Here is a 12893-nt window from a genome sequence, read left to right on the forward strand (position 1 = left end):
CTCCTGCATTTGCTCTTAATTCCTTAGATCTTCTTTTAGTTCATTGAACATAACATTAAATTCAATATATTAGTATTTGTTGAGGCTTAGTTAAGGCTAGAGTGTGTGTGTGGTAAGATCTGCTGTTATTGACTGAGTTGTGAGTATTGCTTGGCAGCAGGAATTTTACTCTTTGATTGTAAATATCTGAAATGTCCCAATCAGTTTCCATAACTTCTTAGAGAATGCAGGGAGCCAGGAATAGCACTAGCGCACAGCCTTAAGATAAATGTCTAGTGTCTGCTTTGAAATCTGTAACACTAATTGTTATAGTGTTAACTGGAATAACAGTTAACATCAGCATCAACAATCAAAAACTGTTACTAGAGTAGGCATTGAACAGCAGGTGTCTACTACATCATCCACCGTGTTAATCATCACAATATGAATGACATAGGTATCACATGTACTACATACTTCTATTAGATATTGGGATTACAATTTCTCAACTATGGGGGTAGGAAGGCACAAAATTTTGAAATATTTAAAAAAGAGAAGAGAAGAGAGGCAGGAGATAGGTAGCAGATGATGGCTGTAAAGAAGGGGAATAAAAATGAAGTAGAAGATAGAAAATGAAAGAAAGGAGGAAGGAACAGGAAAATTTGGCTATTTGTGGTGGGAGAGAGTGAAGAAGGGGACAAAAACCAAGATTTAAACAAACAAAGAAACAGGATCAAAACAACTCACCCCCCCCCAAAAAAAAACCAACTCAAACCCACATATAATTTTACCTCACCCAAGTCAAACCATGATTAAATAGTAAACAGGTGCAGAAAATAATCAATTAAAATATAAGTAAATTTATATGAATATTTGCATACCCATATCTATCTATCTTATAAACCTATTTGTGCAGTAAGCATTAGCACTCCCCCCCCCAAAATCTCATAGAACCAAAAAAACCAAAATATAATAATTGTTGAAAAAATATTAAAAAAAATTAAAATAAGACAGGTAAAAAAGGGGAGAAGAAAAGAAAGAATAAAAAAGAAAAGAAATGAGAGAGAAAAAAAGAAAACATCTTAATGGGAAATAAAATGCTTTTTTCCATTGGTGGTCAAAATTGTTGGCAGGGATGGATTTTCATTCTTTCTGTTCATTCTTGACTCTGTCACCCTGGCTCAAGGGCTGGTGGTTGTGAAGTCTGATGTCTTTGTGCTCCTCACCCAGCTGCCAGCCACTGTGGCGAGGAGGCAAAGCTGGATGTGGTAGCTCTGTCTCCTGTCTTTCAGCACAGGGTGCGTAGACAGGTGAATGCTGACAGATGGTGTAATCCCGCAGTGTGAGTGGTGCAGAGTTTTGAACTGGAAGTTCCAGTAGTTGGGGTTTAGCTTTAGCTGATCTTTGGAACTCTGTTGGTGGCTATTTCGAATTTGATCCATGTCCTCCATTGCTGGAGAGATGCTGGTTTCTAATGGGTCTCTGAAAGCCAGAGACCTCCAGTAAAATCCAGTTTTAGGGCATAAGGACTAACTCTCCAGAGGCTTCACATTTACCTCCATGGATGTGAATTGCCCGGTACCCACCCTGGAGTGCAGCCTTTCCTGTGTGGCTGCTATAGGCATCTTCCCAATAGTTCTGATGGGCTGTCAGCAGCAAAGGGAACTCTCTTCCCTTGGTATCTGGAATGTGTATTCTCCAGGCACAATTTTCCATGTGCCTATTTCAGTCACTCTGGTTCAGGCACACTCTGGGAATCACAAATAGGCAACTGCTGGGTGCACCTGCAACTTCCTTTATGAGTTCCCGATTTCCTGACTTTGCTCATTGCTGTGCTGCAGTTATAAATAGTTCCTGTCAGACCGTCTGCTGTGGGCTGAGTGATTTCAGTTGATTTTCACTGAACCGCTTGTCCCACCAGCTCTGGGTCCGTTAAGATCAACATGTGTCTCTATGCAACAGGTTCCTCCCCGCCAAGCCAATATTTTAAATTCCATCAGCTTTTCTGTCTCTCTGCCTGTGGTCCCCTCCCCTCAGCAGCTGAGGCTCCCCCAGGTGTCAGTCAAGCTGGTGCATCTCTGATGCATCATTTCTTTTATAGTCAAAGTTTCTGACTTTCTGTGTCTCTGTGGTTTCTTTTACCATCCAGGATTGGATCTCAGTGAATTCCCTTAGTGAGCCACCTCACTGATAGCACGGTTTCTGCGGTTTAAGTCTGGTGCTGAGCATTCTGGGAAGCGTATCCTTCCTCTAATCCACCATCTAGATTGTATTTCTAGACCTTAGTTGTTTACTTTCTTCTGGGACATGAAGCGCATCTGTTTACTTTGGGGGCATGCTGATCAGAATCTTTGAAAGTCATGCTTATCTTAGTAGAAAGAGAAAAATCAGTTAGAAATCAGGTAGCAAAGAGAGTCTACCTGATGTTCAACATTCTCAAAGGTGGGGACAGGAGGGAACTACTGGTCCATTCTGTCAGAAGGTCCAAGTCTTTTCCTGAGTCTCCCCATGGCTGACTTCATCTCCTGGTTCCTCAGGGTATAGATCAAGGGGTTCAGCAGAGGGGAGATGACAGTGAAGGTGACAGAGATGGCCTTATCTGTGGGGAGGGCGGTGAAGGGCCGGGCATAGACATAGATGCAGGGCACAAAGTGCAGGGTCACCACAGTGATGTGGGAGGTGCAGGTGGAGATGGCTTTCCTCCTGCCCTCTCCTGATTGAGACCTTATTAATGATAATATGACCAAATAGGACACCAGGAGCAAGAAAAACCACAGTGTGGTGAGCATCCCGTTGTTGGAAATCATGAGCAGTTCAAGTACAAAAATGTCAGTACAGGCGAGTTTGAGGACCTGGGGGACGTCACAGTAGAAAGTGTCAAGGACATTGGGTCCACAGAAGGGCAGTGGGAGCAAGAGGGCGATCTGCACAATGGAGTGGGCGAAGCCCCCCAGCCAGGAGCCCACTATTAACCCTATGCATCGGCTTCTGTTCATGATGGTCACGTAGTGCAGGGGCTTGGAGATGGCCACATATCGATCTAGAGCCATCACTGACAGAGAAAATACATCCACCCCCCCAATAAGGTGGAAGAAGAACATCTGAGTGAGGCAGCCATTGAAGGAGATGGTCCTCTTGTCAGAGAGAAGGTCCACCAGCACCTTGGGAGCTGTGATGGAGGAAAAGCAGATGTCGGCAATCGACAAATTACGGAGCAAAAAATACATGGGGGTGTGGAGGCGTGACTCCCAGGTCACAGTGACCATGATGAGAAGGTTTCCCAGCAGAGTCGTCAGGTACACCAGAAGTAGGAAAAGAAACAAGACAAAGCTCACGTCTTGATTCTGGGAGAGGCCAAGGAAAACAAATTCTTTTACCCTGGTGCAGTTCTCCATCTCTATGGAGTCATCCTCCTTTTGCTCTTTGGTTCCAAGGTGTGTCGTATGAAGAAAGGGCTATTTATTTTGCTGTCCTCTCAAGCTGCCCTGCATGGCTGCAGTGCGTGCAATCTGTTAAGCTTTCCATATTTTAAACATTGCAATCATATTGTTGAGCAAATCACATTTCACACACAGTACCATTCATTCCTTTTCCTAAAGAACTATTTTGGGAAAGCAAGCCTGTTAAGTAGTGACATTTACATAGCACATGTAAAACATGAAATCCCCAAGGTTGAAATTGATGCTTTGGGTACCAGCTTCCAATATCGTAAAACTTTTCTGTGTTTATTCTGTGTTTAATAAAAAGACAATGCATGATAAAAAGGGAGATATGTCTTTTTTAGAGAAGTAAAGGGAGATTTGGATAGCCAAGGAGAGAGGGTAGATGATAAAATCGTTTTTAGCAATAATAAAAGCTACTATTTTCTGAGTGCTTTGTATGCCAATGTGGTACAGAATGTTGATGTCTTTAATTCTTACCTTCACCCACTCGGTCAGAAATAGTGTTATTCTTGTTTTTCATGACATATCAGGGATATCTTTTGGATTCAAGGAAGGATGTAGAAAATGGAAGAAAAGAAAGAGGATGGAAGGCAATGCTGTCTTCCTCCACATTTCCCCACTTCAATCCACGTAGGTTAAGATCTCACATTGCAAGGACATTTGAAAGAGTCTATCTGAAGAAAAGCACTTGGCAGAAACCCTTCTTCCATTAAATTAGTCTGAGGAAGCGTCACCAAGAAGCAATTCAAGGGTTCTTGGCAAATGCGTGATGAGTTTGCTCACACCCAGACTGTATTCTGCATCCTTCTTAACACACCCTCCCTCTTCCCAATGTTTGACACCCACCGTTTTGCTTGTCAGTGAGATGATCATCTTGGCTCTGCAGCATTTGCTATACCTGGAAGATATTCAAGTCAAATTAGTGATACATAATCAATAACAGCATCTTGATTTCAGTATGGATGCCTCCGCCTCAACTAGAAGTCCTATTTCCTTCAATCCAACTCCAACTAAAAGTTGTATGCTGTTAGGTACAGTGTGTAACAAACAGTAGCATTAATTGTTGAAAAATTTGTTTCCAAATGTAAAGTTCAATGGGAGATTAAACATTTTCTTGTCCTTGCTCCTTTTTCAGGAAATAAAGGACAGACTCCAAGAATCACATCTTTAAGTGTTTTTGCACTATGTCCCAGGGTCATGTTCAAGCCCTTCAGCCTCAGGCTCAGTAAGAGAATGGTAAAGGGAATATATTGGAAAAAAAAGTTCAAGTCACATGGCTGATGGCAGTTTGTTGGTGTGGTTTCAGTGGGACTTATTAAAATGTTACCAAAACATGTGTGTGTGTGCGCGCACGTGCGTATACACAGAAGGACACATTTTTGTTGGTGTCCAAATTGTTTAGAGACAATAGAAACCAACCTGGTTTTTGGCTTCAATTTGTTCCACTGTGTCCCTGTCTCCGGTACTAGTCCCTTACTCCCAGGCCTATTAGGAGAGCTAGGGAGAGGGATATTTTTGGACAAGGGAGTGGAAAGCAAGTGGCTAGCTTCTCTGGTGGTGATGGGTTTCTGTGGGAGTTATTAAGTTGTCGCTAATACGTTTGCAAACGATCCATTTACTGGAAAAAATCATTTTGGTCTATGTCCATGTTATCAATGGCAAGAGAGGAAAATCAATGCCCTTATCTTCAGCTCCATCAGTTATTTGTCAAAGCAGGTCCATGTACCTAAAATCTTTCCAAAGTCCATCTGCATGTCTTGAAAAGTATAAAAGATGATGTGGTCGAACTAGATATATTTGCGAATAAGTTTGAAAAAGAGAACTGGACTTCAAGCCCTTTCATTGCCCTTTGTTTTCTCATCCAGCAGAGGAGTCGTGGCTCCTTACCTGGATGTCCCTTTGCACAGCATGTCGTAGGTGACAATTAGAAATGTACACATGTTGACTGCTTCTCACATGATGTCATACAGAATCCTTTACTGTGGGGAGAGTTAAGTAAATACATAGCTAGGTAACGATCAGTTGGTAAATTGCTTACACAGTACCATTTGGTTTTTTATATCAACTCGATTATCCGTGGAACAGCAAGAGTGTGAAGTAACATCGTTGCACCTGGAATAGGAATTTTTGGTTATTGGTATTCCTAGGGTCATGGAGTCTGGTCCAGGAGATCCAGAATTCAGTGGCTCCTTCGTTCTACTCTTTCCATCTCAGCCATTATTGACCACTTTAAATGAAAAGCAGCAGACATAAAGAAAGGCATAGACCTACCCATGGAAGGGACAAATATGTATTGTATGAGAAGAATCTCAGATTGTCAACCCTGACATATTAAATATGCAAAGGAACTGAGTGGGGTCTTTGAACTGAGTCATGAGATTTGCTGAAGAGAATTCTGAATCTATATTGGACTTTTTATTTAATGAAGCTGGAATTTAAAGGGTAAAATTAAATCAGAACAAGAATACCAGCAAATGACATCATTTCATTTTTCTTTATAGCTGAGGAGAACTGTATTGTATATTTATATATTGCATTTTCTTTATATATATATATACACAGTGGGGATTTACTTAGCCATAAAGATGAATGAACTTTGGCATCTTTAATATATTTTAAACATACAGGATAATTAAAAAAAGCTAATACTCACTAAATAATGTTACTGAGTGGCTGCCATATACCAGGCAAGCATCTGTAGGTACCAGAAATGTGAGACAGTAAAATGTTCACATTCTTGCCCTAATGGCACTGATATCCCAGTGGGAAGATGGATGTGTATATGCATGTATTTTTTTTCATTTTTTAAAAAATTATTTCTTTGTACCAGGGATTGAACCCAAAGGCACTTAACAACAGAGCCTTATCCCCAGCCCTTCTTATTTTTTATTTTATTTTTTAAAGATAGAGAAGAGAGAATTTTTTAAAGAGAGAGAGAGAGAGAGAAAGAGAGAGAGAGAGAGATATAGATAGACAGATAGAGAGAGAATATTTATTTCTTGGTTTTCGGCAGACACAACATCTTTGTTTGTATGTGGTGCTGAGGATTGAACCTGGGCTGCACGCATGCCAGGCGAGCGTGCTGCCGCTTGAGCCACATCCCCAGCCCGAGAGAGAGAATTTTTTAATATTTATTTTTCAGTTTTCAGTGGACACAACATCTTTTATTTTATTTTTATGTGGTGCTGAGGATCAAACCCAGTGCCCTGCACATGCCAGGCAAGCACATTACCGCTTGAGCCACATCCCAGTCCTTATTTTTTATTTTGAGACAAGGTCTTGCTGAGTTGTTTAGGGCCTTGCTAAGTTGCTGAGGCTGGCTTTGAACCTGCCACCCTCCTGCCTCAGCCTCATGAGTTGCTGGATTACAGGTGTGCCACACCATGCCCAGCTAAGAAGACAGATATTTGGTAGAAGACGGATATGAGGATGGTGTCTCCATGACCTTCAAAGTAAGGGACTAGAGACAGCACATTTTTTTTTCTTTTAAAATGAAGCAAAATCTGAGTTTCAATATTTCTTTTAATATCAGGCAGCTGATGAACTGCATATGGATAATGTAGAGTGAGCTGTAGATGACCAGAACTTGTCTATGAGTGGTCTGCTTCTTACTAGTGAGTTAATGGTTGTCTTAGGTGGGTCTACATTCCTAGAACACAGAGATGAGAAAATAAAATTTGCTTGTTTTCATTTATCTCTTTTTGGAAAGTGTGTGTGTTGTGTGTGTATGTGTGTGTGTGTGTGTGTCACAGTGGCCAATTACCTTGTATCTTAAGTTCTAAGATGGAGTATTTCTTTCCTTCATATTTTAATGTCCCTGAAATTAAGATGTGTTTCAAAGTCAATGAGTACATGTAAAATATCTCATGAAAATGTTTTATCTTTATCATGTCTTAGTAAAAGTGACAAATTCATCTTACAGTGGATGGCATTTTCTATTTAAATAAGAAGGTAATTTGCTGTGTGAATACTGGAAATGCTGTTTCTGTATCTCTTTCATAAAGTCTGGGAGTGGTTTGCTTGGTATCAAATAAATCAATTACATATGAAGTTTCAGAGCGTGTGACTGACACGTCATGTTCAAGTGCTCTATTCCTTCCCATGTGGAGTCCAATAAATAGTGACAGCATGAGAGTGGCTGCTCTATCCTATGGCACTGCTACTTGAGATTTGTGCCTGGGAATAGTGCACATTCCTAGGTTCGCAGGCCACCTCCCTGGGTTGGCAGAGAGCCGCCCGCCCAGCCCTGGCCCCTTCTGCTTTCATCTTTCTTTCTCTTCCTTCCCCTACTCACTTCCTACTGCCTTTCCGCCTTCAACTGGCGCACAATCCTCGTGTTAGTTTTCTATTGCCTCTGTAACAAAATCATCACAAAATGAGAGGCTTAAGACAACAGTAACGATTTATTGTCTTACAGAAACCTGACACGGGTATTACTGGGCTAAAATCAAGGTGTCAGCAGGCTGCTCTTTTTTTTAATTTCATTTTTTTTTCTGGTGGAATCCATCTCCTTTCTTTTTCTAGCTTCTAGAAATTGACTCCTATTCCCGTCCCTCGTCAATGTCAGCAATGGAAAGTCAAGTGCTTGTCACACTGTAATACCCTGACATCGGACATTGTCTTCTTCTAATTTGACCACTCTTAAGGACACTTTTGACCTTGGGTTCACATTAGGATAACACCCGGGGTCCTGCCCTAGCGAGGTCCCGGGAGTCCTGAAGGATGAGTGGCGTCGGCGAAAAGATGAGACAGGAGTCGTTCCGTTCGAGCAATCTCCAGAGAGAGAGAGCTAATGCAGCTTTCTCTGGGTCATCTTTTATTACAATTTTTCTCATCATTATACATTCAGAATACGTCATTGATTATATAATTTAAAACTTTGTCAAGACATGACATTTCCTTAACCATGATTGGGGGCACAAACAATATAACATTAATTTACATTTTTCCAGGATATGTCCTTCAGTTATATAATTATTAAAAGTAGAGAATCATTAATAAAATACGTCACTAATTTACATTTTTCAGATTTTCCCAAGATTTACTATTTTTCCCAAGATACGTTATTTTCTTATTAACTAATGCCAAACTACGTAACCAGACTCTAAGTCTCTTAACCAATCATTAACCTAAAGTACACTTGTACTTTATTTCTAATCTAAAATTCCCATTTAAAAAAGTCCCTTTAAATCTTATATTTAAAATATCCTAAAGTTTACAAATCATTCTTAAAACATATCAGAAACCTATACAATTAAAAACTTAAGAATTTCTAAACTTAAGAATCTAAATAAAATAATATTTCTAACATTATTCTAAAACTGTGTCTTATAAAGCTGTTTTAATTAATTCCTAAATTTATTCTCATAAAACTGGTTGAGCTGCTTTCTCAAAGAGTTTCTTTGTTTCTCAGTCAAGGTGCACTTTATAATCTTTCTCAATAGAAAGTAAGTTCTAAACATCAATCCACTTTCCACCAATATTAACTATGCTCATCATATATCCCTATGTAAAGTAAGAAAGGGTTTATAAAAAGAGAAGAATATATCTTTATATGTTTTAACTTTCCTAAGTGTAAAAAATGAGACTACATGTGGTGAACTTTGTAAAATCAGCATACTGATTAGGTTTTCTAACAGGCCGGGAATATGGGCTTGGGTTCTAGTTGATATAATCAATGTGGTGCCTAAAATTCTCATGACCTTTCAGAGGATGATTGTTGTCCGTTATCAGGTTTGTCCACAATGTAGTGAGATAGAAGAACAGCCTTCTACTTTGTCCTTGATATGTTGAGGGGTAGTAGAACAGCCTCCAAGGCATGACCTACCTGTTATGTTCTAGCCATCTGAAATTTAATTTGTTTGGCATTTAACATACTCGTGCCTCCTGTCAGAAACATAAGCATGAAAATGAAAAGTCCCAATTACATAAAAAAGGGTGTCATGGTTTCAGTTTCCCACCAACCAGCGTGGCTTTGCCAGCATTCATCCTCACTGTGACCCTGTCAAGACAGTGGGAGAGCGGCTTTGCCAACACTTTTTCTCACTGTGACCCTGTCAAGACAGTGAGTGGGGGATCGCCTTCACCAGATAACCATCCTAATTTTATCCACTAGCAACATTAATTTCCCTTTGCTATGCAATATAACACATTTGAAGAGACTGGGGATTGGGATGCGAGTACCTTTACAGGGGATTGTTCTGCCTACCACACACTACGCCCTCTTTTCCAGTCTCTGCCTGTGTTGCCAGTCATTCTGATATCTTCAGATGCTGAGTGTTGAAAGATTTTTAGGAAGTCATGAAGTAGTAGAGCTGGATTTGATTTGAACTAATTTTGAGTCAATATTTGGTCTGAATTAATGTTTTGTTCATTGCACTTGGTCAGAGTATGTACACATTTTCCTTTGGAAATATAAATGAGTATGGGTATCAGCTGCTCCTTATTGGAGAAATAATTGTCATATATAATAATGCACTGTGATGTCTTTCTAAAATCTAAGAAATTTAACTTCTAAAAACTATCTGGTCCCACTAAATTATATAGGGAATATGATTCTGTAATATTATCATTATTAGAAGTAGTTTTTAATTACATTTCAATGATGTCTTATCTGGATCTTGCTAGATTTGATGCTTTAGAAGGAGGAAAGAGGTGACCTATTCCATCCTTGTACATGACTCCCTTTAGTTCAGGTGTACTGAGGCTGTCTGTACATCCTTGGAATGCAGGCTGGTTGGAACTCTGGATGCATGAGCATCTGTGTGCACACTCATTTGGTCTAGGATATTACTCTTCTTTTGTGTATATGATCCGAAGAAAGCTTTTGAATGTAGCCCTTAATTTGGTGGCCTCATGAAGACACACACAAGGATGTTGTATTCTTGAATAAAATATCACAATATGGGCTGGGGATGTGGCTCAAGCAGAACACACTCACCTGGCATGCACGGGGCGCTGGGTTCGATCCTTAGCACCACATAAAATAAAATAAAGTTGTTGTGTCCACTGAAAACTGAAAAATAAATATTAAAAAATTCTCTCTCTCTCTCTTCTTTCTCTCTCTCTCTTTTAAGAAATATCACAGTAAACTCTGATTCAGTCATTTCTATTTCAGTAGGGTTCCATGAAGAAGTATTTAAATATTGATGTGGGGGATCAAACCCAGGGCCTCATGCATGAAAAGCAGGCTCTCTACCACTGAACACGCCCAAATCAAGTTATTTTTGAGTAGTAAAAGCTAAAGACTATAGTTTGGTATCATCTTCTACATGCATTCATTTTGTTTCTTTCCATAGAGTCAACTAACATTGACTTAAAGCTTCTTATGGATCAAGAGTCATTCTAGAGGTTGGAAATAGAAAGGAGAAATAGGCTACCAACTTGACATTTTAATATACCACAGGAAGGGAAATGACAAAGAAGTACATATATGAAAAATAAAAACATTATTGGGTGATAGGTTTTATTTTTTCAATGAGTTAAACTCGCTTATGGCTAAGGTATAGCTGGTACGAACAGTGGGGTAGATAGCCCCAGATTCTTGCCATTTCTGTAGTTATATATTGGGGATTTATAAAATCAGTCTTTATAAGTCCCAGGTCAGACTCAATTCTGACAAGGTCACAAGGAGCAAAAGACCATAGGAAATCCTTAAGAGTTAGGATTGTTTAACCAAATGGTTCTGGGGGTTGTGCTAGTACATGTCATAGGTGAGTTAATTTTAAAAGGGACTCCAAAATTACTGACAAAGCACAAGTGATAGAGAAGAATGCTTTCCAACAGTGTTGGGTACATATTAGGTGCTTAATAAGTAGCCACAGAATTACTAGTGAAGAACTGAGAGCTAGCTGCTGGAGCCTTGCTATGTTGAGACAGTTGTCGCACTCCTGAACATCATCACAACACTAACCTTTATCCCGTTGCCTGAACACCCAGAACTCCTCTTATATTTCAGGATTATGACCTGTTTATTGTCAGTTGGTCTTCAAGGGCTGCATTTTTCCTGTTAAACTTTCTACTGATATATTTTTTAAAAACCAGTGTTCCAATTCACTGATCCTTTGTGCGTGTGCGTTACTCTGCTATAGTTAATCTGTGTGTGGCTAAGTCTCAACCTTCAACAGCTACTATTTTAAGAAAATAATTCAATGATGTTACTCCCACCTTGGTCTGCAACCAATAAGTAGGCTATTCTCTTTCAGACAGCAAGAGTCTTCTCTTCAGTCTCCTCATGGCTGACTTCATCTCCTGGTTCCTCAGGGTGTAGATCATGGGGTTCAGGACAGGGATGATGACAGTGAAGGTGACGGAGACAGCTCTGTCCATGGGGAGGGCGGTGAAGGGTCGGGCGTAGACGTAGATGCAGGGCACAAAGTGCAGGGTCACCACAGTGATGTGGGCTGTGCAAGTGGAGATGGCTTTCCTCCTGCCCTCTCCAGTGTGTGACCTCAGCATGGTCAGGATGACTGTGTAGGACACAAGGAGAAGGACAAACCACAGGGTAGTGACCAGGCCATTGTTGGAAATCATCAGGAGCTCCAGAACAAAAGTGTCCGTGCAGGCGAGTTTGAGGACCTGGGGGACGTCACAGTAGAAGCCATCGACAACATTGGGTCCACAGAAGGGCAGCGGGAGCAAGAGGGAGATCTGCACGATGGAGTGGACGAAGCCCCCCACCCAGGAGGCCACGATGAGGGCCGTGCATCTCCCCCGACTCATGATGGTCACGTAGTGCAGGGGCTTGGAGATGGCCATGTAGCGGTCAAACGCCATGACAGAGAGGGAGAAAATGTCTGCCCCACCCAGGAGGTGGAAGAAGAACATCTGGGTGATGCACCCATTGAAGGAGATGGCCTTTCTCCTTGACAGAAGGTCCACCAAGACCTTAGGAGCCGTGATGGAGGAGAAGCAGATGTCCAAGACAGAGAGATTGCGGAGCAGGAAGTACATGGGGGTGTGAAGGCGGGACTCCCGGGTCACAGTGACCATGATGGCTGCATTTGCTAACACAGTTGTTGTGTAAACCATAGATAAAAAGAAAAATAAGAGCAAGCTCAGCTCTCGAGACTGGGTCAATCCTTGAAAAATGAATTCAGTCACCCTGGTGTGATTTTTCAGAGCCATTGAATGATGCTTTTTCCTCCATGGACACCTTTGAAGGAAATATTAATGAGATGGTGAAATCAAGCATGGTTTATCTCTTACAACGAAACAGAGCATGCAGATGTATCTGGTTTGTCATTGCCCCTTGTCCTCCGAAACTGGCTGTATCACCTGGGAAAATCACTAGCTTCCCCTCCCCTTAGCTCCGTGGTTAGTGCACGTCATGGTTTGGAGTAGATCACTTGCTTTCTTGCTGTACTAGGAGGGAGGGTGCCCATGGTTCTGCTAAAACCAACTTCTGGAATTTACTAAGGAAGGAACCTGAAGAAAGGCCTTGTGGAAGGGGCTCTGGGTTTCCTGAATCTT

The 12893-nt window shown here is 40.9% G+C and overlaps 2 protein-coding genes across 2 annotated transcripts; both read right to left on the minus strand.

Moving 5' to 3' along the window:
• Positions 1-2438: 2438 nt before the first annotated feature.
• LOC101957645 (olfactory receptor 4D10) lies at positions 2439-3374 on the minus strand. Its single transcript, XM_005331550.2, has one exon. It carries the CDS (start codon positions 3372-3374, stop codon positions 2439-2441), a length of 936 nt encoding a protein of 311 aa, XP_005331607.2.
• An 8220-nt stretch (positions 3375-11594) lies between these two features.
• On the minus strand, positions 11595-12548 carry LOC101957926 (olfactory receptor 4D9). Its single transcript, XM_005331551.3, has one exon. It carries the CDS (start codon positions 12546-12548, stop codon positions 11613-11615), a length of 936 nt encoding a protein of 311 aa, XP_005331608.2. The 3' UTR covers positions 11595-11612.
• Between the last annotated feature and the right edge of the window lie 345 nt (positions 12549-12893).

Source organism: Ictidomys tridecemlineatus, chromosome 4 (genome assembly GCF_052094955.1).
Source record: "Ictidomys tridecemlineatus isolate mIctTri1 chromosome 4, mIctTri1.hap1, whole genome shotgun sequence".
In the NCBI taxonomy this organism is placed as follows: Eukaryota; Metazoa; Chordata; class Mammalia; order Rodentia; family Sciuridae; genus Ictidomys; species Ictidomys tridecemlineatus.

Coding starts and splice junctions, on each gene's coding strand:
- LOC101957645 (XM_005331550.2), bottom strand. CDS start 3,374: ATGGAGAACTGCACCAGGGTAAAAGAATTTGTTTTCCTTGGCCTCTCC.
- LOC101957926 (XM_005331551.3), bottom strand. CDS start 12,548: ATGGCTCTGAAAAATCACACCAGGGTGACTGAATTCATTTTTCAAGGA.